Source organism: Ixodes scapularis, unplaced genomic scaffold, assembly GCF_016920785.2.
Source record: "Ixodes scapularis isolate PalLabHiFi unplaced genomic scaffold, ASM1692078v2 PGA_scaffold6__148_contigs__length_123643588, whole genome shotgun sequence".
In the NCBI taxonomy this organism is placed as follows: domain Eukaryota; kingdom Metazoa; phylum Arthropoda; class Arachnida; order Ixodida; family Ixodidae; genus Ixodes; species Ixodes scapularis.
Window position 1 is genome coordinate 77958537 of NW_024609881.1, and position 27194 is coordinate 77985730.

At 47.3% G+C, this 27194-nt stretch overlaps 3 protein-coding genes across 4 annotated transcripts in view; 1 reads left to right on the forward strand and 2 right to left on the reverse strand.

Annotated features, from left to right (window-relative positions):
* LOC8029370 (Usher syndrome type-1G protein homolog) overlaps positions 1-23172 on the reverse strand; it is an 86928-nt gene extending 63756 nt beyond the window's left edge. The window contains exon 1 of the mRNA XM_029979024.4: positions 22757-23172. Coding sequence (XP_029834884.3) covers positions 22757-22926 — 170 coding nt within the window. The 5' untranslated portion in view covers positions 22927-23172. The remainder of the gene's footprint in view (positions 1-22756) is intronic.
* LOC8029368 (solute carrier family 35 member E3) lies at positions 3310-10652 on the forward strand. The gene is made up of 5 exons (XM_029979025.4): positions 3310-3482; positions 3794-3955; positions 7595-7784; positions 8344-8669; positions 10514-10652. The coding sequence occupies exons 1-5, from the start codon at positions 3310-3312 to the stop codon at positions 10650-10652; spliced, it is 990 nt and encodes a 329-aa protein (XP_029834885.2).
* A 1739-nt stretch (positions 23173-24911) lies between the features above and the next one.
* Positions 24912-27194, reverse strand: part of LOC8029369 (DNA-directed RNA polymerase III subunit RPC5) — a 45781-nt gene continuing 43498 nt past the window's right edge. For both annotated transcript variants that reach the window (XM_029979022.4, XM_042294689.1), the window contains exons 17-18: positions 25137-25181; positions 24912-25021 (exon numbers count right to left, since the gene is read on the reverse strand). The gene's annotated coding sequence lies outside the window, so the exon portion shown is untranslated. The remainder of the gene's footprint in view (positions 25022-25136; positions 25182-27194) is intronic.

A 27194-nucleotide genomic window follows, 5' to 3' on the forward strand; every position in this document is an offset into this window, starting at 1 on the left:
TCTCCTAGCTTCAGCAGTGCGCCTCTTAGTGCGCTGAAAGCTTTCCCCGCTATCTTTGCTGGCTCAGCGCGTGCGGTGCAAAGAAGCTCGCCGCACTCGCCGGGCAGGCAAAGATAGCGGTGACAGCTTTCAGCGCACTGAGAGGCGCACTGCCGAATCTGGGGGAGCGCCAATCGAGAGGCATGAACACATCGAAGTAGGCCACGCACCCTCGCCCCTAGGCTCACTTCCAGGCGGCGCAGCCTGTACCGCGAGCCACGCGCTCCTCTGTTCGCATTTCATTTTTCCCCGATAGTACCAAAGGGTACGTTTCTGCGATAAAAAAAGAAACCTTCCTAGTAAAACATATAAAATAGCGCAACAGAAACAAGGACAAGAAGTAAACAGGACAGGCGCTAACTTTCAACTAGTTTTATTCTGGAAAATCGAACACATATATACACACGACAGGCAAAGCAGCACCACGTAAAAGTTGATTAATTTTTCACCCGATCACTCAAAAACTGAAATTCATTACAATGAAGAACAATAGAAGTGTCGCTGACACATGCCGTCCCACTTTTTTTGATAAAGAAAGCTTCCAATAGCTCTCGAGCGACCGTCTCTCGGCTTCTTCCTAGTATCCGCATCTGCTGAAGTCGCGGAACACAGCCACACGTGTTGCAATGTATAGGCAAATGCGAGCCATATTTATTTTTTACTGATAATGCGTGCTCCCGTGCTCGGTCATTGATGCACCGCCCCGTCTTGGCCAATGTATACCTTTCCACAACTCAGGGGGATTTCGTAGACCACACCCACTGTGCAGTCCACGTAAGGGGTGACGTGTTTTTTGTCACAGAGTGGGTGTGGTCTACGAAATCCCCCTGAGTTGTGGAAAGGTATACATTGGCCAGACGGGGCGGTGCATCAATGACCGAGCACGGGAGCACGCATTATCAGTAAAAAATAAATATGGCTCGCATTTGCCTATACATTGCAACACGTGTGGCTGTGTTCCGCGACTTCAGCAGATGCGGATACTAGGAAGAAGCCGAGAGACGGTCGCTCGAGAGCTATTGGAAGCTTTCTTTATCAAAAAAAGTGGGACGGCATGTGTCAGCGACACTTCTATTGTTCTTCATTGTAATGAAGTTCAGTTTTTGAATGATCGGGTGAAAAATTAATCAACTTTTACGTGGTGCTGCTTTGCCTGTCGTGTGTATATATGTGTTCGATTTTCCAGAATAAAACTAGTTGAAAGTTAGCGCCTGTCCTGTTTACTTCTTGTCCTTGTTTCTGTTGCGCTATTTTATATGTTTTACTAAGATGAACCAACTAGCCCAACAACGTACCTTAAGAAACCTTCCTCTTCGCCGTTTTCGACGATGACGACAAAAAGCGTAGGAAGGTTTTTTTTTCTTGTGTCACGTGGACCACAGGTTCGAAATGAGCATAATTTACCTTCCAAAGGCATTTTAAGGAGCGCATATCGCCCGCGATATTTGTTCGCGGAGCGAGAAAGCACCCGAGTCGCAGCGGACGACGGATCTCAGTGCCGACAGCAGCGCCACCGCTGCATCCGGACCTTCTGATGCTTCTCTCGCGCGCAGATTCTGACACCTTATAGTCACCGTAACCCGGATAATACACATTAATTTTTTAAAAAAACAATCTAAGCTAATTTTTTTTTTTTTTTGAAAGATGCAGAATAAATGCACGCCTCATTGTTTGTATTCAGAGAAACTGCGCGTTCAATCATTTGGCAAAACAAAAATAGTGGCCAGTCAATGACGAGTCTTAAAGTTTCTAACCGAAAAAGATTTTTTTCTGCACAACTGAACAGTAGAATGAAATAAAAAAAATTATGCTTTAATAAATAAAATAAATCAAATTTATTTGATTTAGATCACTCTCGTTATAAAATAGCGGTATCGGTTCTAGGTGGCAGTAGAGAGTTTTAGTAGATCGTTCCGATACCTCCGATAGCCCCGATAACGATACTATGCATGCGCAAGGGAGGCGGTGGCGGTGTATCGGGTATCGTTATCGGAGTCATGGGAACGATCTACTAAAACTCTCTATTAGGAAGTTTTAGTAGATCGTTTTTTCAGACCACGGTATTCGTAGCGGGAGCTCGCACTGCCACTTCGATGCATGCTCTGAAGCGCGCGCCCGAAGCGCGGTAGCGGGTCTATGAAAACCAATGAAAACGACCTACTAAAACTAGAGCCACTGTATATGACAGCGTAGCTACCACATACAGTGGCTCTAACTAAAACACCCTATAGGAAGTGTTCACTGGCGGCCATAGCTGTGTGCACGACTGCTGAGCGCGTGCTGAAGCCGAGTTTCCACAGTTCTTTTGTAACGTGCATTCCGCAACCTCAAGATTGCCGGTCTTAGCAGCCTATTAATGTGGGTTCGTTCAGAGCATGCGCTCTAGACATCACCCACAAATATGGCGCCCTGTGAATACTCCTTATTGATTGAACCCGGATCCCTGGGTTCTGCAGCGCGAGCTTTCGCTCCACGTGCTGCGAGCTGCCAGCCTTTCTGGTTTTCTTTGTCATCCTCCAAAACAGGAATCAACATCGCCGCTTACACAGACCACCAACGCAACCGAACGCAACCAAACGCAACCGTGGAACGATAGGCCTCGTCAGCTTCGAAGAGCGTGCACATCGCTAGGCTGTCAAGGCGGCTAAGCACACGCCCGTCATTCTCCAAAAGAGTACAGTGGAAGGACATTGCCGGTATCCTGTCTGTGCATATCCCGATACCAAGTAAGCAAATCCCATTATTCCGCAAGGCAGAAAAAAAACAAACAAACAAACAAACATATAACCCCAGTTCTGAAACGGCGTATCTGGCGTGCCCTTTTATATCAACCGACGTTCCCTTTGTTTTTAGGAATTCGGAATAGGAAGCAGACAACGGGACATCGACCCTTGTTCATAAATAAATTCAGCCATCATACATCACCACTGACCCGGACCTAAGGACAAGAAATTTCATCGGTTCTCTACTCACAAGAAGACATCCTTATTGTCCAGCCAAGAACCATATGACGCTATTCTTATCCAAGTAAGAACACGTGATCAGGGACGTCGTCATCCCAGCCCTGCGCAGCGACGCGAAGGACGTCGTCGCCGCCCTGGTCAGTGCAGTCAGCCAGCAAGGACAACGGCGTACTTCCCGTGTCCTACGGAGGAGGGAGCCCTCCAGAAACAGCACAGGGACCCGGTGTCCTCGGCGTCGACATCACCAGAAAGAAGCGACAAGGGTATCCTTTCCGAAGCGTCCACCGTGGCCGAAAATCCTCGCGTGATGTCCCGGGCGTCATGGATGCCCCGGTGGCCATGCGTGGTGTTCGTGTCCTGCCTCAACGTTGTCCTGGCCGTCCTGCTGGTCTTGTCTTGCAAACTTGGCTACGACCGGGCACGCCTTCCGAACCTCAGTCTCACCCTCGTGCATCTGGCAGCCACAATGGTCGCCCTCAGGTTGGTTCCCTAAGTCTCGAAGAGATCCCAGATACTCAATGTCAACCAGAACCCTATTGATTTAATTGAACCTTCAGTAGAGGAATCGATTAATATGTAAAGATCTTCCTACATTTCATGGAATGTTGAGTAGATTAATAGATCTAGTACGTAAATGGATGGATGGTAGTTGGGTTTTAGGTGTGATGGAACTTCCGTAGATGAGTTGATGGATGTAGGGACTTCACGTCTGATGCAATTTCATGAAGATGGATTGATGGCAGTGGCTTTAGGTGTGATGATGATGCGAATTCGGTTTCCGGTTCGTGTAGGGTGTGTGTGAGCACGGGTCTGCTACGGGTTCCAGACTCGGCGTACAAGGCCGGGCCGAGCTTGGGAGAGAACCTGACCTTGGCTCTGCTCCTTTGCACCTTCATGGCACTGCCCAATCTATCGCTTGAGTTCAACTCGGCCGGTACTAGCCTCCTCCTCAGGTACGTCTCTGGTTTCTTAAACGTACGATACAGACTTCATTAGCCTAAAAATAGCGATCGTTGGTCGACATGCGTCGCGCAATTCTACGCACCTCCAATTACTCCGCTAAGTTATCAAACCTAAAGAACTCAGAAGATTTTTTACCAGGATTTTTTATCGGGAAATTAATTCGAGAAGCTCAGATTTTGATACACACATTTTCGTTTCGTCATACGACGAAACCCATGACGAAACAAGATACTACAGCCACTAATCGTGACGTCACGTCTTTCTCGGTTCCCTTCTTTTCCAACATCGAGACGCCCTCCCGAAACACTTGAGATGTATGTCGGATAAAAACCGTCAGATTTCTTGACGACCGGCTGCGAGAGTGTCATAACAATGCGAGCGAGACTGTCTCTGGCCGTCTAGGGACTCGCTGCCGAGCCTGTGGTTGTGATCCCCAGTTCACAAAATGGACCGTATTGGCGCGGAGTGGCGACCCTTTCATTAGATATATTATTGAGGCACAGAAGATCGCGCGACTCGATGACAAGTGTATCAGCACCCCTTCCTTTTTTTTTTTAATACGAGAAAAAGAATCATACTACTCGGAAAAGGGGTCATAGTAATGAGCGTAAATTTCCAAAATGGTTTTTCGTTCTCTTCTTTTTTTTTTGCTTTGGGTACCGTGGTCTTGCTTTTTGCAAAGAAGTAGAAGAAAAATGAATTGTAAGTCAGCGCTGTGCTTGTCCTTCTGTGTCGTTTCCTTTTTGTCTTTGTGCGGTTGTTGCTAATATGAACCCGAGATGGCGTTGAGCGACGTGACCGACACGATGACAACAGGCGGGTCCGAGGAGGGCCAAGGAAGAGCCATAAGGAGACGGGGTTCTGATCGTGTTACGTCACGGCTCGCTTATCGAGTGAATTGCAGTACGAGAATTTCCAGAGGCGTTTTATATGCTTTGTTGTTAAAATCGCGAGCTGAAGTTTCGTAGACCCTTCTGTACAGCCCCTTTAAAGGGGCTGTACAGCGATATTAAAGTTGATTTTTAACCTATGTGCCTTGGCTTAAGTCACATAAAACACCCTACCTTCCTCGGAAATATTGCGATTCCACTTAGTAATTGGACATTCTAAAACTGTCTTTCTACCGGCCTGCACCGCACGGCGGTGGCCATCGGAACCACAGGGAGCGACCAGCGTGACGTTCGCGTGACGAAAGGGAAATCGTGTAAAACATTGGCAAGTTGTGCAATTACTTGCTAAACATAGGACTTATCTTCAGAAACCTTGTCGTGTCGACATACACAAGAGTTTCGAAAGCCTCGTACCATCCACAAAATTGTATTACCCGGAGTTTTAGTGGTGCCATCTACCGGAGGTGAACAAAGCCACCTCTGCTCTGCGGCTGTGCCCACGGTGCGTAAAACGAGCAAAGGAGATGTCTCCCCTTTCGTTGCTTTTGTTTTCCAGCCTTTAGTTTGACCGCGTTCGACGCCTGCGAACGTCGGCAATGCCTACCGGGTGCGGTGTTCCGTTGTGTCCGAACCGTTCTCCGGGAAGCGGTATCACATTTGACCCCGTGATCAGCTTCCCCGAGCTGAGTCGTGTCGAAGGGTCAGCAGAGAGTACCCCGGACAGGTAGAGCTCCGCGTCTGCTGAGATCACTTCGACGGCAATCGCAACGCATAGGAAGTGTGCTTCGCGATGCCGGGCAGACCATGAAAGATGCCCGTCCGAGGCTTGAGGCCGGTTCATCGCTTCGTTTGCCTCTTGCCGAGTCGTCGCGCTCATCGACGCCGCGCTCCCGTTTCGTCGGGGTGCTCGAGTAGGGAACGAGTCCAGCGGACTCGCTATAAACGAGCACCTAACGTTCGATCTCGCTTAACCCATCCATCCAATGCGCCATCTTGGTCACCAGAGGTTCAAAGGGAAGGAAGGGAAAAGGGCTCGCTCTCGCTGCAGCGGAACCGGCGAAACTCCCCACGAAACCGAAAACCTGCCTCCCCCAGAGAGGTGGCAGGGACAACACCTATCGAACTGAAGTCCGAAAATTGTTGCACAGCCCCCTAATGGACTGCGGTTACTCCCAGTCAAGAAGTTTATCGTCAGATTATTTGATAACACAAAGATGCTTCTTCCAGTCCCTTTACTACTAGGTGACGCGTCTAGAAAGAGGGGCAGACTGGCGTCACGTGGAAGCCACCTCTAAGGAGCGAGATACATAAATGAGCCGAGTTTGAGACGCTTCCCCTCCTGGATCTTTTTCTTCGACTTCGAAAGTCTTCTCGTTGTCTCCCTCGCCACAGCCCCGGGTGTTACACAACACCATGAGTTACTTAAGGGCGATTCACACAGTTGCGTCGAGTCCGACCGAGTGCAACTGCGGTGGCTTGCGACGTGCGGGTTGCTATGGCAACACCAGCGTCGGCTACAACAACGCCGCATTTTAGGACGCTTTGTGCGAGCCGACGCAGTTGTTGCCAAAGCAACCCATCATCGCAAGCCGTTGCAGTTGCACTCGATCGGACTTGCGTTTGCTGACGACCGACGCCTTGTGGCAACGTTACTCAAACACTCAGTTGGGAAACTCGCCGTCGAAACCTGGGCCGCTGGCGTCCACCGAGACCGAGCTAAATTAGAGTTCCTGAATAGGCTCCCTACGGGAACTCTATACAGCTATACAGGAACTCTAAGCTAAATGCGACAACAGCGCCACTCTTTTTTCGTTTGTCTGTACTATGGTCACCTCGAGCTTTTTGAAAGCCTGTTTTTGCGTAAAAACAAACGGAAAAGACTCTTTTTGTATGAAATTCATTGGAGTTTAGTACCAAATGATGGGCGCGTGATGTTTTTGTCATCTTTAGTTCGCAAGGTTTTGCGGAACAATTAATATTGTTTTCATACAACCATGCCTCAGCGGGCCTTTCAGGTAGCACGTCCCGACCTAGGTGCATTTTAACTTCGGTAGTTCAACGCGGCGCGTCCGCCGGGGAGACGGGGTGGCACCCCTGTAACCTCTACCGCCGTATCAGTTCTTAAAGCCGAATCAGAAGTCACGTGCAGTTCTTCGAGTGGCCGCTGCGGGAGAAATGGTGGCGTTGTGTTCGTCATTAGCTCGGTGCTCGGAGACAGATTGGGGCCACTTTTTCAAAGCTGTCTCTATGGGAGTTTCCCAACTGAGTGTTTTAGTAACGTTGCCTTGTGATATCTAACGACGAGAAAACACACTGGCACGCTGGCGCCATCTGTGAAGTGACCGGGGAACTGCGGGAGGCGCTCACTTGATCGAATGACGTTTTAGCGAACGCCCACGTTTCACCGAATGACGCTTTAGCGAATAGTCGGACGCCGCGAAGCGGCGTTTTCGAGTGGGCCAAATGGGTTAACATTTTTGTAATGAGCTGGCGCAGACTGTCGCCGCGAAGAGCGCGGCGGATAGGTTAACGTGCGCCCCCGTTATTCGCCAAAAAGTCGATTCGCTCAAATGTCGCTGTTCGCTAAAACGTCATTCGCTCATGTGATATGGACCCGTTTATACATTGTCGAAAGTTTTTTCAGGCCAGTAACGAAAAGAATGATGGGCGAAAGAAAGAAAAACAGGAAATACACCAAAATCCCTTTCCGAAACGACTCTTGCCTGCGCGTGGACATAGGCTGGTGTCCCTTCCGGCCACTGCCTGGCTCCAGTGGATGCTCACGGGCCGTCGGACACGGACAACGGTCAAGTTGAGCCTGGTTCCGGTCGGGGCGGGCGTGGCCCTCAACGCCCTCGGGGACGTCCGCTACAGCGGGCCCGGGCTTGCCTTCGGACTCTCGGGCGCCATGGCCGCAGCCTGCTACCAGGTGGGGCCCTCTTCGCAGCGTCCCTAGCAGTCAAAGCATGGCAGTTCGACGACGGAGCCATAGAGTGCCCGGTTGCAGATTTGGAGCGCGTCCATCTGGTAGCACAGAGCTCAAAACGTCATTTCTCGGGGAACCTGGACGTCAGCGCACAGCTTTTGCAGCGGCGACGACCCAAACACACTTGTTGGCTCGGGAGAAGTGTGTTTCGGCGTCTCGTCGCAGCGGGGCGCCAGTCACGTGGCTCTCCTCTCATCCGTTGTCTGCCGGTCCACCTTTTCCACTTCGGCGGCCGCTCCTCTGGCGATCTGACAGGCTTGGTCACTATAGAGAAGGCTCTGGTACCACGTCACGAAATGGTGACGTCATCCGTGGCAGTTAGGCTTACGGCGTCCGCGATTGCCTTGTTGCGCGCTGCCGTCTTTGTCTACTGGGTTGCAAAATGCGTTTGGCACGTCCGCAGTAGATATCTTCTATGGAATATCAGATGCCGCACGTGTGTTCAAAGTCGGTGACTCAGCATTTTCTTTTGCCCGAGTTAAGCGATGGAATCGATGCGCAGACGTTGTCCGCCGACCAGCAGAGTCGCTTCGACCGGCCGTCCTGGCACCTGCTGCAGAGCCAGCTGCGCTGGGCCCTGCCGGCCCTTGCCAGTCAGGTGGTCTTCCTCGAGCCCCCCTGGCGGGGACCCCGGGGCCTCCTGGCGAGGACGTGGACCCCGCTCGACGGAGTCCTCTTCGCTGGTTCCACGGCGGTGGGGGTCCTGCTCACGCTGAGCATGCAGTGGCTGCTGGGCCGCACCTCGGCGCTCAGCTACCAGGTGCTGGGACACGTCAAGACGTGCGCCTCGCTGGTCGCCTGTGCGCTCCTGCTAGACCAGCCGCTGGCGTGAGTCCCAGGATGGGTGGAGGGACGCGGATGGCTAGACCCTTTAAATCGGGCGGCGGATAGTGCCACCTAGTGAGTGTTCCAACACAGAATGTGCTAGGGTTGGGATCCCAGTGAAAAGTGTGATGGAACGTCACAAAAAGGTCGTGACAAAAAATAAATAAAAGTAAACCGTCACACATCCGCCAAGTTTAGAGGATTTATGCCCCGCCAAATTTAATTGGTCATACGTCCGCCAAATTGAGCGGAAGTTAACACAATTCCAAAGCTAAACGAAAAAAAAAAAAAACTTGTAAACGCTTAGACTTAGCGCAGCCCTTCATCGGGCGCTGAAAGGCGGAGAATGATTCGTCCGGCTAGCGGGTATACGTTTCTATACTGCCCTGTTTGGGGAACATAGTTGAGCAGATTGCTTTTGCACTATATACGCAATAACGAGTCCAGGTCGTTAAATTTGCGAAATATCTGCTTCACAGAAGTACAATTGGTGACAGAAAATATTTTTTTTTCCTCCAGGGAGGCAACGTTTATCAGACCGGAACATTCTTAAAACGACGCTTTGAAACGTTTTTAAGACGCTGGCACAAGGGCGCCATCTACAGTAGTGTTTCCCCTGTTTGAACACTCCGTTTCTTATTAGAGAAGCTTTTAAGGGCTAGTTTCCCAAGTTTCGTGTCCGGTACCAAACAAATGTCGACACAAAACTACACAAAACTCTGGACAGCTAACGCCATCTATGAGCGACGGCGGAAACCAGACGACCAGTCTGGTTGCCGCCGTCACTCATAGATGGCGGCAACCTTTCCAGCTATCTAGAGTTCCTGTATAGGCTCCCTACGGGAGCCAGAGTTGCGCGTTCATGCATGGCATGTAGATACAGCTCCTCAGGTGACTGAATTCGGCGAATAGCAGCGCCGCGCGTTCGAGGCGCGCGGCGGGCTCAAAAGCCGGGGAACGTACGCCGGGGCGCGTGCAACGTCTACTTTGCTGCACGACACTTGATACGGCTCCTCACGTGATCGGATCTCGGCGAATAGCGGCGAGGGCGGCACGAGGCACGTGGAATCAAATGCGCAACTCTGGCTCCCACACCGCTCATTCACACTGGAGGCGGATCCGCGTTCGCAAAGCGGTTGCGAACGCGGTTGTATAAAGGTCCAGTACCATTGCACGCGTACTCGATGACATCAAGTGCGCGTGCAATTGTACTGGATCTTTATACAACCGCGTTCACAACCGCTTTGCGAACGCGGATCCGCTTCCAGTGTGAATGAGCGGGTAGGGAGCCTATACAGGAACTCTACAACTATCATAGAAGAATGGATAGTTGGGCGAGTTGGTGGGAATTCTTCGTAGGAAACAGCGCGCAAAACAGACGAGGACGAAGGAGAAACACAAGGGGCGAGCGTACAGCTTCGCTGGTCTTCCTTCTTCACCAGAATGGAGAGGTTGAAAGTTTTTTTTTTTTTTTTCTATTTGATTATACGACATGCAAGTTGGTCTGCTCTTTGAGCACTTCCTGCGTGTTGCCCCCCCCCCCCCCCCCCCCTCCCCGGCCTCAACCAATGGCGGCGCGCACTAGGCTGCCTCGTCGACCCACGCTCCCTGGGCGTTCTCTATGTTGCCCTTTGATCGGCGTGCCCCTCCTTTGGGTTCCGATACCCCAAAGACGCACTTTTGGAACACTCGCTGGGCGTATATATCCCGCTGTAAACAACCATCTGCAACTCGCGGTACCTGGGCTAGACTAATCGATTTCGGCGGACAATATACACGACTATATACCGTTCATTATTTTTTGTCCTCGAAATCTAAAGACCTTTTTGTTCACGCGCCACCGACAGGTGGCTGCAGCAGCTCAGCGTGGTCCTGACGCTGTGCGGAGCCTTCCTGTACACCATATTCAGGACCAGGGAAGAAGAGAGACCGGAAGGGCCGTCGTCGCCCCTCGGTTACCGAGACGCCGCTGCCTTTTCATCGTGATTTCTTCCCGCGCCACTGTCAATCATCTGAGGGCTTTTGTCTAACCTCGACTCCTTAAACAGTGTTGCCAGACTCCCACGAATTTTCTTTTGCGTGTTATATTTGAGGAAAAGTAATTATTGCAATTCGTTATTGCGCAATAAACATTTCATGATTTAGTTAGCTTCGACAATACATCTTGCAGTGTTTACGGGTCAGCACCATTATGACCATTATTATTAAAATATTACTATTGTTGTTGTTATGCGAAACAATACAGTAGTAGTAGTAGTAGGCAACCTTTAATTGCGTCCAGAAAGACTAAGCGATTGGTCGCAGACCCATCGAGGAATCCCCTCCCAATCACCCCTCAGGCGACGGCCAGAATCCCTTGGACTCCAGCGGCGTTGCGTTTTTGCTGCATTGTGTCGAATCCGCACGGCGTAAAGGAGAGTACGGGGACCGCGATCTCTCGCCGCCACGCCGGCACCACCACAAAACACGTTCACGGCCACTCGCGCGTACACACACAGGCGGGACGCTCGTCTTCGACAACGATACCACCATATAGACCTGCGGCTGAGCTATCTTTACCGACGCCAGCAGCGAAAAGGAAAGAAACACACACGGGGGGCCGCCCGCCCACTTTCTCCATTCAAGCAGCGGCCCCGCAGCAAGCAAGACGACGCGCCAGCAACAAGAGGTGTTGGTGGCCAACAAAACTGCTCACCCCTAAGCCGACAGTGCGCTAGAAGCGGCCTGCTCTTCAGGGCCAATCATACGCCCGTCTTCGGTCACGTGATCCCGCGGTCCCACCGACACCGATGACGGGCAGCGAACGGGGTCGGGTGACGGAAGGCGGTCGGTTGATCGGTCAGGCGAGGGCGTATAGTTGCCCATCGCAGCGTCAGTCTAGGGGGGGTGAAGGAAGCATAACGCAGCGTCCATATTTTCGGGGGTCGATGACCCCTCCGCCGCCGCCGCGCCAAACGATCTTCTCGAGGGAGTGAAAAAAAGTAACAACAACGTGGGCTCGATGAACAACGAGAGAACCGTTGTAGCTCCAAACAGAGGCGGCTATGCTTTCCCTCTCAGTGTCTGCCTTTGTTCGTGCAAATGCGGCGTTGTAGACACGGCGGCGCGTGCATCAGCCTGCAAACCTAAACACAAAACTGCCGGAAAACTTTTTTTTTTTTTTTCAGGCTTAAGTTTGATTGTTTTGGCGAACCTTCGACCTTTTAGCGAAATTCGACCAAGTTTGACTCCTGGACAGTGTTCTACATTCCTACTTCTATATAAACATTTGTCGACACCAAACTCTGGACAGCTACCACCATCTGCGAGCAACGAAGGCAACCAGGCAACCAGCTTGCCGGTTGTCTGGTTGCCCCTGTCTCTCATAGATGGCGGCAACCTTTCCAGACTTTCCACTCTGGCTTGCCGAACTGCGGCCGCCCATTACTTCATTCCCACCATAGTAAAGATTCGCTGGTCTTCTTTATCAGATTAAAAAAGCTGAAAGTTTTTCTTTAATTGTTCGTTTGGGCCGCTAACTAAGAGGAAAGCAATACCAGAAAAAGCCGCAAAGCGACGTGTGTACTTTTATTGGTTTCGCGGTTTTATTAATGTGAAACAACGAAACAACATACCCAACGAATATTGCACTTTTCCCCTGCCAAATAACAACCGCTCCTTTTCTTTTTTTTTTTTTTTTTTTTTTTTTTTTTGCGGGTTTATCATAATGTTTATGTTTAGTCTAACTCTTATCGAAATTTGTGTTCGAAGTTTCGAAAAAAGTAGAACTTTGATCAAACTCGAACTTTGGCTTACTCGCGACATCCCCACGTGTAGAAATAGAAATTCCCACAATGCCCTCTTTCGTTTCCTTTGTTTGTTTGTTGTTTGTTTTTCCTTGGCGTTCGCGATCGCCTTGCGAGCTGTTCGACGCGACGCGTTTCCTCAATTTGTGCCGCCTTGTTGTGGCCCATAGGTCCAATACGCGAGCACGACAAACACCCAATTCTGTCCGGCCAGACCTAACAAAAGCAGGCTTTGTTCGGCTGGACAACTTTCCCTGGCAGTTCGGGGAAAATGAAAGATCGTGCGGGCGTTGTGCTTTGCCTGCGTTGTGTCAGGAAGTTGGTCGTAGGTATACAAATCACTGTTCCAAAGCATTTTTTTTTTTACAAATTGTAACAAGGTGTGTCGGACATGTCCGACGTGCGCAATTGCGTTTTGTTGCATGTTAGTATAGTTGGACCTTGTCGCAATGTGCACCTCGTTTTATTCATTTATTTTATAGAGAAGGGCATAACGTGGAACTATGGAGCGATTCTTTTTCCAAAAGACCATTCGTACTACCAGAGCAACAGCTAAGCGCTCCATGTACCACTACAATGACTATTCCTCCTAATATAAATAGTAATGTGAATAACCGCTTCCCAACGCCAACAATGGTGCTACCTCCAGCTTTAGTGCATAAATAAAGACCGCTTTACTCCCTTTCCAAATCCACGAACTTGCGCGTGCTGGGCTGTGGGCACATACGCTCGCGAATTTGTCATTCATAACTGCGTGATGCCGCCAGCGTGTGATGTCACACGCCGAGTTCCAGACATTGTTATGGGCGACGTGCGCGACCGAAAGCGTCGCTGTGGTCGGCCTTCCACGATTGGCCGAAAGCTGACTATGACGTCGGAAAGGGGATTTATCATCGACGGAAATAAGGGGAATGAAAGAACTTTAATTTTGACGGTGTTGGCAGTGTTCCTTTGAGAGCGCAATGATTTCAAGCTTGCACCATGCTAATAACAAACACCATCGAACTTGTTGTTTGCAAGGTAATGACGTCACAAGGGGGAACCATACGAGGGCGCCACCAAAACATCTCGCCGCTAATACTCTAAAAAAAAAAAAAAAGCAATCGAGTACAATTACTCTCGGTTGTAAAGAATTCAAGTAGATCGTTATAAAACCTGAGACGAAAAGTAATTGGTCGTTACACGAAAGAGCAACCATTACTTTCCCGATGTCTTCAAATTTTCAAAAAGATTTTTTTTTGCCGGTTTAAAAACCGGTTTTTCGTACCGTCCATTAGGGAGTTTTATATAGGGAACCGTTTTTGCACATCCGATACCATACGAGGGGCCCTCCGGTCCGAACTGCGGATGCGCTGCCGCAGAAGACTCGCGCATGCGCAATTCGTGCTGGAGGGCCCATCGCACCCTATCGGATGTGCAAAAACGGTTCCCTAAAACTCCCTACTACTATCGCACCACGTAAAATCTACGGGGAAGAATTGTTCCGAGGAACTCGCGCACGAGATTTCACGTCCGGTAGCAGTCAAGGTTAGGCGTCCAGGAAGTAAAACATAGAAACAGCGAAAAAAAATAACAATAAAGCACTCCTTACAGTTGCGGACGATATAAAACAGCCAAAGCGAGCTCTTGGCTACGGGAAGACCTCCAATGCTGTCTAACAGGGGAAAAAAAAAAAAAAAAATAAGACGCTGAGTTACGCAAAAGCCGGCGGCGAAGTATCGGAGTCAACGGAACGATCTACTAAAACTTCCTATCATCGAGGATATTTTTTCAACGAACAGCATTTCAGCGGTTGTTCGACTCTTGTTCTCTCTCCCCCACTCGATAATAATAAAACTCAAAGCAAAAAGCAAAAAAAAAAAAAAAAAACACGTTTATTGGTTTTTATTTTTCGTACTTACTACCAAACGCCCGAAACTGACTTCCTTCTTCGACGTGCCGACCAGGTGGATTCAGCCCAGGCTTGTACGTGACTTAGATACTCTATACTCGAATTCCCGTATCTTAAATACTTTTGTGAGTAGCTCGCTATTTTACAAATACGTTAGAAGGTGAGTACTCAGTATCCTAACTTAAATACCCTTTTTTTGACAGTAAACTGTACTTACTTCCTCAGTTACTCGCAAGTTACTGCTCAATTTGTTGACTACGCGCGAGTGACTTCACTTCCCAGTCTTTGTGGAGCGCCTGTTTAGGGTCAAGTTGTCGGACGCAAATTTCAAGAATCAGCTGTTTCTGCGAGCCAATAAAGCGTTTGGGTAATGGCGTTTTTTTTTTTTTTTTTTTTGCAATATCCGTTTTCTTTAGTTAGTTGTTTACAGTACGTAGCATAATAAATTGTAACTTTATTAGGGAAATCTTGAAGGTATCGAGTTACTATTTCCGTGTATTTGGTACGGGCAGTGTCACGTCGCAGCATCGAGCAAGGCCTTATACTACGGCACCTGCAACGCGTTTCCAAAGACTGATCTGTTTAGCGTCCCCTTCCGCCCGTGCGTCGTGTGGGCCCGAAGTGGTAGCAAATGACGTCACAAAAGTCAGGGTGTCGATAGCTGTCGGATGCCGCGATCCTAGCGGTTGGTCGTAGAAGTGCTGGCAAAAAAAGCACGAGCAATCGTAATTAAGTGGCACTGTCGTCGCGGCGTAGCCTCATGGATAGAACGATACTTACGTTCCCTACAATGTTACAGTTAGACGCGAAAAAAAGCCAACCTTGTTAGTTACAAAATTCTAACAAATACCACGCTTAGCTAATAAAAAAAAAAAAGTTACTTTGTCATTTTTTTTTGTTACTTCACAAAAAAAGAAGGTTGGAAAACATTAATGTACCTTCAAAAAGTGGTATAGGTTTCTTCATCAAAACATTGTTTTTCAGGCGGGACATTAGTCCATGAAACTTAGCTGATGACGACAGTGTACGGCTACGCGACGGCTACACAGGCACCAACCTCGCTACCGTTAAAATGCGCTCTGCATTAAACAAAAAGCCGACAACGTGTATCGGTGCAGCGTCCATATAACTAAAGAGCGGCCCGCGGCTGCGAGCCCTCTAATGACAGCGAAGGCCCATCGAGAAGCTCGAGACAGGTTTGCGGCCGGGCTGGCCTTGATCCCCGCCGACGTGCCGGCTCTGGCCATGCTGCGCGATGGGGGTTCGGAAGAAACGAGCAGCCCATTACAGGCGCCTTGCCTTTGTTCTGCGCCTGACGGATCGAGATCAAGCTCGCCGCGTACGCGCGCCGATTCACGCTCCTCTCGGCTGGACGCCGGTCTCGTTTACGGGCGTCTATCGGTGACGTGCGCCATCAAAAGTGTCGCCCTGCTAGGCTTTCTCCACTGGCCAAACGCAATTTGCGAAGATCCATCAAACACTGGCGGACATTTGTTTTAGGCTAGATGGCGCAAGCTGCCGTCCACCACAGCTCTGACATCCATCCATCCATCCATTGAACATCGCTTTCTGCGCAAAGCGTGTGACTAGATATGAGTATCACACTGACGCGACGTCGAACGTCTGAGACGTCCTGCGGCGTAGAGTCACATTACACGCCAGTTCACGCTTCCCCCACTGCACTGAATTCGGTGGGAAAATACTTCCGCTAAATATGGCGGCGAAGTTTCCCCACTAATTGGGCAATATGCAAAATACCAGCGCCCCTGGCGCTTCGAGTGCACTCCGAGAGCGGGAGACTGTTGACGGGAATTCCGGTTTCGGTTTCGCCGGGTTGGCTCTCGTGGGGCGTTCTGAAGACTGCGGTGCATCCAGCTTGAGCGCCTCGTTGCGCGTATGCGCATTAGGAGAGGAGAACTGCACATGTACATCACACTGCCGCGCATGCGGCGCATGCGCGTGCCTTTCAAAATAATGCCAGGGCATTTAAACAAACCAAAAACTGGCGTGCAGCACGCGCGCGAAGGTATTTTCGGCAAGTTTGTAGTCAGGCGCGCGCTTCCTTCGTGCGGTATAAAGCGCCTCGCTCGAGATCGTTTATGCGCACCTTTTGCGCGGTCGCGGTGACGCAAACGGAAGCGGCAAAGGGGCCTCGTTGTGACACCGTGAAAACAAGTTTTGCGCACAGTTCGCAACACGGTGGAAGAAGAGAGGCGTCTCAACGGCACCGCCTCGCCACGGAGCAAATGTGTTCAAGGTTCGCTCCCACCTCCGAGAAACGCAGTGAGATGGTTGCAGCGTAGAGAGGAGCTCGAGGTAGAGATGCAGGCCGGGCCGGAATCTTAATGCCCGAACCGACCCGGCCCGACGAAGTCCTAACTCGTGTAAGATTAAACTTATTTCTTGTAAGTCATCCTTGTTTTTCTGCTCGTTTTTGCCATCCGCCATTGCTGACTGGAACGACTTGCCCGATAACATTGTTTGTCAACGTAATCAAGTTCGTTTTCGCCAAGATTTAACTACTTTTTGGGACCTTTGTTGCATATCTACTTAAAAGTGGTTGATTGTGTTATTTTTGTGCTCTGTACTTTTGATTTATTCTGCTTTGTAACCCCCCCCCCCCCCCCCTTACATCCGAGTAATGCCCCTTAAGGGCGTGTAAGGTATTTAAATAAATATATAAATAAATAAATAAATAAATAAATAAATAAATAAATAACCCGAAATCGGTCCGACTATGGTTTGTGAACGTTGGCCCAGGCCCGACCCGACCAATAAATATTTTGCCCCGAACCCAGGCCGAAAAAATAATTTTGTTTCCCCATTCCAACGCTCAAATGGTAAAATCAATGAATTTGAATTGGAAGCCCGACCGTTATTCTTAAAATGAGCCCGAACCGAGCCCGGCTCGAACGTGTTTTATGGCTGGTTCCTGTAGGATTTTCTGAAACGGAAGTACGTCATTTTTGGAAACCATAATAACCATCGTACAAAAAAAAAAAAAAAAAAAAAAAAAAAGTAGCGAGGAAGCGTTTGGTGATCGAAACCGTTCACTGTGAATATGAAGCTGAAAAACTGAGCTCTCCCCGAAAGATATAAGCATTTATATTTTCTTTCTCTGCACTTATAGTAACAGTATCCAAAGGTAATTAATTATACTGGCAACTCACATTACGGGCTCTTCTTGTGTGGAACAGAGGCGCCCATATATTAGAGTTTTAGTAGGTCACCTCAGATATCCCCGATAAATCAATTATTTATCGGGAGTATCGGTGATACAAAAATGCAAATAATAATATTTTTTTTATTTTTATAATCATTACAACTATACGATGCATGCGCAAAGGCGGCGTTGGAGAGTCAGATATCATCATCAGAGTCATCGGAACGATCTCTATCCATGGGAAATCACTGTATTAGAACGTTCAACTGTAGAACGCGGTTGCCCGGCAAATACACTCCACCTCCACATACTGCGAAACTTGTCCAAAAAAAAAATATATATATATGGAAGTGCTCTACGATTTTGTGCGGATACGGAATCTACCTCTCATAGCCGTCGACATGCAAATCTGCAGGTTACGACGACGCTTGCGCAATGCCACACTTGGCCGCCGGTTGACACACGCCCTGCATCCAATCTTACTCATACTCGGGTAGCGACAGATAAATATAGAAATAAAAGCGCACGCCCGGTCCCCCAACAAGAAAAATGAAAGAAATAAAAAAAAAAAAAAAGAGAAAGCTTTCTTTAAAGATCGCAGTGTACAGTATAAGGTGGCACCCGACCGAAAAAAAAAAGAGAAATGGCGCGTTTCCATCTTTCCAGGAATGAGGAAAACAGCTGGGTCTGAAAAACGAGGAAGTGTGAAAATCGGAGAGCCCGGAATACTGCGCGCTATCAACTGCCCGACGCAGAAACACGGGCAGGGTGGAAAAGAAGTGACCAAACAACAAAGCGTATATATTAATAAAAAAAAAAAAAAAGATTTTTATTTTTTTACGACATAAAGGAATACAGTATACTTCTGGGATCAGTGATCCGTGATAGCGCGAGTCTCGGTCCTTTACCCGAAAGGGAAAACTATACAACCATTTATCACCCATAGTACTCCCAGCATTTTCGGGGACAAACTGGGAAATAGCACGCATCTTTGTCTCGTTATTATGGACAACTCACATCGTGGTCGATTTCTTTTTTATTTCTTTTTATTTTATTTATTTTTTTTTTTTGGGGGGGGGGGGGGCAGATGTCTCGGTAATATGGACGCGGGCGTCCGTATTAACGAGACATCTGTGTAGCAGCTACTATCACTACAGCTAGTCCTACTTACTAGTGCTAGTAGATTTGCACGACTGGCACGAACATCGCGATCCTGCAATTTTTTCCACGTGCTGACTGATGGTAGTTTTTTTTTTTTTTTTTTGTCCTTTTTTTTCTCGACTGTCTGTATATTTTTAGTTGGACCGTCCCGCCCCCCCCCCCCCCCCCCCCCTTTTTTTTGTTTTCTTCCTTTTTATTTTGCTCGAATGCATGTGTAGTTCAGCTTGTTTAACCTGTTTTGTCAACATTGTATATAGTCGTACTTCTTTGTAATTGATTTTTTTTTTTAACTTTTACGCACCCCTATTGAGCGGGGTAAAGCAAACGGAAAGGTGCGGCCGAACGCAGCGGCAAGAGCGCCAACTTTTATGAGAGCGAACGATGTGGGAGAGCCGATCCCACAGGCTGTTTTTCAATGTACGGCAGTACGGCGCGCTGAAGAGCCTGCCACAATCACGTTGTGATTAACATCGTGGACGGACGTGGCATGAAACATAATGATAGACTGCGCACAACACGGAGAACGTGGCATTTCTATCGGTGAAAAAAGCATGACAGCAAAAAAAAAAAAAAAAAACTACAACAACCATAAAGTTAATGTTTTTTTTTTTTCTTGCTGACAAGTATATTTTACGCCAAAATAAATGCCACAGACAGCCACAATGTATCCTGTTTTAACGATATTAAACTTAAATAAACGTCGAATAAAAAAAAAAACGTGTTTTTTTGGGTTTTTTTTTTGACCCTGGTAACGTTTATGTCTTTGAACTCGCGTTTTATCACCACCACTAGCGCTACATTCTCACGCACTTTTAGGTATTGGAGGAAGGACGCACAAGTTATTTTTCGCATTAGTGAGTAACGTCGAATTCGCTCATTCGTGGCGTTGTAAGCTTTGTAGTTTCCGGGCGATTGATGACGCTTATAATCGACTTTTGCGACCCAAAGAATCAATGTGTTTCTCTGTTGCCGCTAACGAACGTTAAACACAAACAAACACACATTGTGCCCCCAGCCACATAATTTATAGAACGGCTAGGCAGCGCCTAAAAATATACCGGCGGCACCAGCCTCTTCTCGACCGGAAACCACCTCTTTGATGCGATCCAATTTCCTAATATTATAATTAATGGATCCACCGCGCTTTCGCCACAACCAGACGACAAACCGCCGAGGACAGGAAAAATGCAAAAACCAATCAAGAAATCTAAAAATAGGTATTCCTTCTTACCTTATTAAAGGAGCTCTCACAGTTGCCTTCGGCGCATATCATCCACCGTCTAGCAAATTAACGAAAACGAACGACTCGAGCGAGCTACGTCGCTTCCTTACCCAAAACCATCAGTTTTTTGGGTTGTTTGTTTTTTCTTAAGAGGGCGAAGCAACGACTTTTGTACTTTGCGCGAATACCGCTTAGAACGAATCCCTTACGCTAATGATCTGTGAAACACGCGTTCGTTTTTTACCACACGTAATAGAAGTCGCGGAAGAAAAAAGATAATAAAGAAAAACGAGCAGCGTTTATCCCCTCAACTCGCAGCCAGAACAAGAGACCACGTGATCTGGAGCCGATTATATGCCGCCAATGTTGATCATAGCCAAGCGCTGGGGTTGGCAAATCACAGGACACGCGCTGAGGGCCATTGCAAAAGGCTAAAAAGCCTGACAAAGCACTGGATCAAGACATAACTTATAACCTAATAATGAGTTGGGAAATAATTCCATCAAGATTATACGCGCAAAAACAACAACCTCTTCACTCGCAATTTTCGAGGGGAACACAAAAAAAAAAAAAAAAAAAAAAAAAACATCGGTGTGCATTCCACAAGGACCGATTACACACACACGAAACAAACAGAACAGGAAAAACGACTTCAACGCTGCTAATGCATATTGTTGCCCATCTTATGACAATGATAGAGTCCATTCCAACCCCACAAACAATGAGAAAAAAAAAAAGAAAGAAAGAAACAACAACAGCCACTGTTGACTGTGCTTCCATTACTCCATCATGTATGCGCGTGGCGCCATTTAACGGGGTCGTCCCCCATCGCGCATGCGCGGGAATGGGACGCCATTAATGAAGCGCATCGCCCTGTGCATCTCGTCCGGTAATCAGAGCCGGCGATCGGGTGCATCATATAAAAGGTCGTGAAACGAACACACAACTCGAGTACTATTACTATGCACCTGAAGGTTGTGAAGATAGAGCAAAAGTGAAACACAAAATGTCAAATCGTAGGCATAAAATACAATGACAGGCGGAAAATAATGTATTTTCCCCTCCTTTAAATTTTTGGTTTCATTTTAAATGAGCAGACGACACAGCGCCTGCTAATCAACGGACACCATTTTCCCGTTGAAATCCTATTCTTCGAAATCGCTTCTGCCCTTCGAAATAGACAATCCGGGGTTCCGAAACTTTTTGTCATTTTATCCCTACTGCTTGCATTGTGACGGGGTCTGAGCTTCGCTTGACGTGTAAATCATGTAAACTGCGCAAAAAAAAAAAAAAAAAAAGAATTACATTTGTTGGGTAATTTTTGATGTGCCAGCAACGCCTTCACACAACAAAAACCGCTATTACAACTAATGAAAAGCAGCCGATCGATACTGCCAGCAACACCACGTCTAGAAAGACCAGAAAGACACAAATGTGACGTGATGTTGTAGTGGTGGGCATCGCGCAAGCGCAGTGGGACTAGTTGCCATCGAAACTGCGTCTACGCGGATGCCCACAAGTTTGCGCGGAGTTGCCGAACTGTGATGACTATAATATTAGTAATAACAGTAATATTAGTAATACCTAGACTATAAATATTGTAATTGTGGAAGCGTCAAAAACGAAACCTAGACAAAATGCAAGAATCTCCGATTGCAAAGCAGACGATAACCTTATGCAGACGAATAACTCGTCGTCTGCGATTCATTCGGCAACTACCGCGGATATTTCGAGCTCATAAAGGAAGTAAATTAAATTAGAAGGATCAGAGAGGGAAGATGAGGTTGCCCAAATTAAATTAAAACTAGAAAAAAGAGAAAAAAAAAAAAAAAAGCCATTTGAAGTGACGAAGTTTAGAAATAAAAAGCAGACGAACGCAGGATGCCGCGAAGTCAGCAAAAGCTTAGCGGGCCTTGTCAATCGCTTTTTGAGCGCTACCTCAGCACGATTTCGACTCTACAAAGGGATCTTTTGTTGGTGAATAAGGCAGCAAAAGTCTAAAAAAAATTAAACACTTTTCTTTTGTGTGTGTAGTCTGTTTTTTGCGTTTTTCGCTCAAGCGGACGAGCACGCGGGTTCGCGGTCAGTCGCGCGAATGGTCGAACTGGACCGTGAACATTTTCCGAGGATACCCAGTGGCACGCACTCCTCCAAGGAGTCAGTACACCCTACAAACGTGCCAAAAACAAAACAAAAAAAAACGCTTATATACAGGGAAGTGAGTTCCTAAGAACGAAGGTACGAGTCCAATACGAAGTAAATAGCATAAGTGACCTGTTCAACGTAAAGCCTCCTTAAACGAAGTTTGTTTATAACGGTCCGTCAAACAATGGAATTCGTCTCCGAAACGGAGACACCTACACTTTCCGAGAGAAGCTTCGCAGGTTCTGTTGCATACTCAAAAGCTGTCTGTATTCGTAGCTGTTGTAAAGGGCTACACAAAGCGCAGCTAGAAAATGTCACTTTAAATATACAACACAACCGAAACAAATTTGAGATAAACACCACCCGGCATAACATCCGCCTCACTATGACAACACTCAACAAACCACTCGTCTGCCCAAACAGGAGAGACAGACAACTTTGTTGTCAAATCGTTCCTGTTACCATAGGAACAAAAACTTTCATCGAACAACAAACTTTTTTTCCTTCTTTCAGCAATTACAATTAGTAAAACTCTCGTAGCTCAACGGATGCGCCGACGGCCCCAAACAAACACCGCGCATACCGGTCAAAGTTTGTTCCCCCAAAAGGGCGTGGGTATTTGACATGTCAAACCATGTCAACAACCCCACCGGAGACATTTCAAGCTGGCCGCTCAAAAGATCCGGCAGCTCTTCTACGACGAAAGGAAGATATTGAACTGACCCGCGTCCGACGAGCAGCCGAAGCGCATCCAAATGACCGTAGTACGCCGTCCAAATGGTCGGAGTCATGCCATCTTCGTCCGGCGTGTTACAATCCTTGCGCGTCGCTTCTCGGAGAAGATCCAGGTATCCGTCGCGAGCAGCACGGTGAAACTTATCCCGGTGATCCATGCCGACTCGTTGCCGCAGCGTCGGCACGCCGCCAACATCGACGGCGATTTTTGTGGTTTCGACGAGGTCGGCACTGTTAGGCTTAGACACGACTCCGAGCCCACATTCACTCGTCGCACGGCCAACGCGGACCACAACCCAAAAAGCGCTTCCTTTGCGAACAGCGACCAAAAAGCTTCACACGCACACCGGTTGTTACGGGCACGCAGGTGGTTGCTCTCCGCGCTCTCCCAAAGCAGACGAAACGAGTTGACGTCACGGCGAGATGTTGGCCAATCACGGCGCGCGGATGATCCGTCTGCTTGAGCGCGTTCGGGAGTCGCGGGCATCGCGGGCATAATGGACTTCGGCGTCGGGCAGAGTGACTCTCTGCGGATAAATACACGCCGTTGAAGACGTTACGCGAGTGCAAAACCGAAACCGACCGAACGATGCCGCTGTTTGCTTTGATGATTGATCGCGGTCATTCCTTCAGAAGTTTAGAGCCTTTTAATGCTTCCCGCTTGACGTGATCCTCGCTTATAAGTAATTTATGCGACCCCGATTTTGCGTGTCAGTTTTATGGGTAATTACAAAGGTGGTAGCCGTGTTTTATAGCTTTTTACGAGCTTACGATCCCGTCCGCCGAAGGGGCTTGCAACTAAAAATCTAAACCATACCGAAACAAAAGCTTGCTAGTCCTCACACGTGTGGCGCCATCTACAAGCTGTGGTATAAATTGACTCCGTAAGTGTGACGTCATGGGTCCAAACAAACCGTTGCTAGGGTCGTTGTTATGGACAAATACATGTGGCTAGGTTTTGCTACCAAAACCTGACTGTTCAAAAATCAGGAGTAGGATTTAAACTTCTAAAAATCACAGATATAGAAAGCTTGAATGTCATATATGTTTCAACAGAAGTGTGTCAGTAATCGCTTGTTTCTGAAATATTTACGACAGCAACTTCCGGTCCTCAAGGTGCCTGTAGCAGACGACGAATGCAAGTAGTATGCAGTCTGCCACACGCCGGCAGGCCAAGCCGGCGCCGTCGTTTGAATCGTGTGAATAAGGACGATATTCTGATATTGCATTTGTTCTAAATATAATGATTTTCAGTAACTTAAAAGAATTCATAGTGGGGTGCGATGCAAAATATGATTTATCGAAAGTCCGGGCGTCGATCAAGATGATCGTCTGCTAAAACATTACATTGGACCCATGAGAAAAGCACTTCAGACAATCGGTCGAGATCCCAAATTTTGTTTGTGGACTCGGGCTACGTGAGGGTGCGTCGTACCTGGTTGTAACCATCGCTGCAATGGTTACTGAAAAATCGCGAGACATGGAATTCTTTAATAACCTGACAACCTCAATAATAATAATAATAATAATAATAATAATAAATGCATTACCTTGACGGCGTACGATTTGTTTCTCATACTGGCCTGCACTACGCCGGTAAAGCACTTCAGGTCGTCGTCGTAAATGATCTGCACGACGTAATTTGATTTTACGGCATTTTCACCCCTCTGAACTAAGCTGGGTTCTTCACAGAAAAAGAAGCGCACATTGCGGAGGCCTCTACGGCCACGGCAATGCACTTGTTTTTGTCGCTTGTCTACCGACGCAATTCAATGAAGACGCCCACTGCAACAGAGGCCAGCAAATCTATTGTGTCGTCTGCTACCAAAGCAAAGCGGAGTGTAATACTTCAGAAATGGCTTTCATATTTACTGTATGACACTGAGACGACAAGAACATCTTCATATTAGATATCAAGAAGTTGGGTTGCTTACAAAAAATTATTTACTTACTTGTAAGCAAAAATCTAGCCTCATGTGGAGTCTCCATGCTTTAGCCCATAGCAACGCCCCTAGCAACGGTTTGTTTGGACCCAGACGCCATGTTGTGACATAATCACTTACTGGGTCAATTGTTTGCATACACTGAGGCTTATGTATGCACATTATATTGCAATGGGGCAATCATTTTGACAACGACCACATTAAACATCAATGCCTTTATCAAATCTCCACAAAAAATAAAAAAGAGAGGTTGGGATGTAACGGAAATATATTTTGATTTCCCCTTCTGCTGCCGACTGTGGACCGATTCCTGCAACAACACATCAAAAACATTCTTTATGCTTAATCTGGATATGAATAAAAAAATTGGTACCAGACACGTCAATGTCAATATGATACGAAGCAAAAGTGAAATCAGACATTACCTGCAACAGCTTCCACTTCATTAGAACTGAAGATGAATGCTGAACCTAAAACAAAAATAGCAGGTCTAAAAAAACTGCCAGTCGACCAATATATAAAACAATCTTTGTGTCGTGACAAAAGTGAACCATGTTTTTTGCACTGCAAAAATATATGATGTCTAAAATAGGTCTTAGTACTGTGAAACAAACCGGAAGAAACTGCACCTGCACATACAAGCTAAAGCATTCATTGAATGTAAATTTAAGTGGTGCATTTTACTTGATGGAAAAACAAAGCTAAAATGAGGCCAACAAGCTCACCGGGGTCAATTGCGGACGTGCTCACTGCTCGCCACAACTACCGAAGGTGGCGCCAGAGGTTACAGCCATCGCTAACTCGGTCGTCTGCGAGCACATGCGCCACTGACCCTGGCAAGTTTGTTGGTCTAATTTCTCACAGGAAGCGAGCTATGTCTTGAAATTTCACCAGATAAAATGTACCACCTAAATGCACATTCAATGGAAGTCTGAGTCTTCTCCGTGCAGGCGCCAATTTTTCTGGCTTATTAAACAGGGTTAAGGTTCATTCCATAAACCCTGTAAGTGATGTACTGCTGAATTTCTCAGACTTCACCCCAATGTAGTGCCACCTGTTGAGACAAGACGGCAAAGTTTGGAACTGGTCATATTGGTTGCATTACTAGATACCTTATTTCCACACAAATTACCGTACTATCCCAAGTCATCGCCCACCCATCTTTTTAAACAAATATTAATTAAAAAAAAAAAAAAAAAGAATGAGTGATCGCTTACTTGTACGAATGCCCCAACGAGGACTTTGCGATCCCGAACATTCATCCTACCCGAATGACGCGGCCACGGACCTTACAGTTGGAGGACGTCTGTGACAAAGTAAAACGAAGGAGGGAAAGACCTCCCTTTGTTTGTGCATTTTCTGCATAAAATTTATGCATCTTATGCATTGTATAGCGTTCCATTTTGAGCTCAGTGTTCGTGGTGCCGTCCACGCCACGCAGCAACGCCGCCTCAACCCGCGCTGACGGACGTACGCGTGTATGACTTTAGTATGCACCAAAGGAAGTTGCGCAACAGCCTGCTTCTTGTGATCGACGAGGTGCCCGACTTGGCCCGACGCCAAAGAATTTGCCAACGCGATCGATAGCTTACTCGCTTCACCGGCATCGCTCTTCGTCGCTACTTTCGTCTGCTCGCTCGCTCGTTGCGCCTAGGGAGCCTTCGAAGCACACATGAAGGCACCCTTGTTGCGCCTGGTTGGCTTTTCTATTTCCTTGTTGACATTTTTTTTACTAACGCAGAAAACATAGCGGTGTTATTCATGAGCATTTCCTGCATAAAACAATGAAAATAGTTCCGAGTTTTGCGTGCCCCGCTAGATACATACACAAAAATTGGCGTCTTTCTTCAAGTTTTCTAGACTTTTTGGACTTACCCACCGAGACATGGCCCACTCTTTTTTTTATGAATTTAAGGCGGAAGGGGGTGGGTGATGACTCGGGATACTAAGTTGCTGTTTTATAACTAACTCATTTTACTCACATTTAGACTACTGCCAACTGGGGTGCAAGTCAACTGCATTCTCAAACCTACAGCATGTTCACCTAGTACAAAAAAAAAAAAGGATATGTTGCGCATCTATAACGTGCTGTCTGAAACACAATTCAGTTTTCTTTTATCGTTCCCACGAGGTCAGAGCCCACAACAGACATGGACATTGTTTGAGTGTCCACAATAAATCAGAAACACAAAGAAATATAAATAACATATGTAATCCGGCCCAATTGCAAGTAAAAAGCTTTAGTTACTCTACAAGACGTAAAGAGAACTGGATAGTTTATACAACTCAACTGGACTCCACAAAATAGTGCCTCCATTATTCCTTAATCAATATCAATTAAATAGCTATCACCTTCTTAACTTTGATATACCTACACATTTGCAGGTACGAGCTTCACAGTGTATGAAAGCATGCAAACACAACTTTTCAGATGTAATTCTGCGCTACTGATATGCTAAAAATAATTTTGATGAATTCTACCT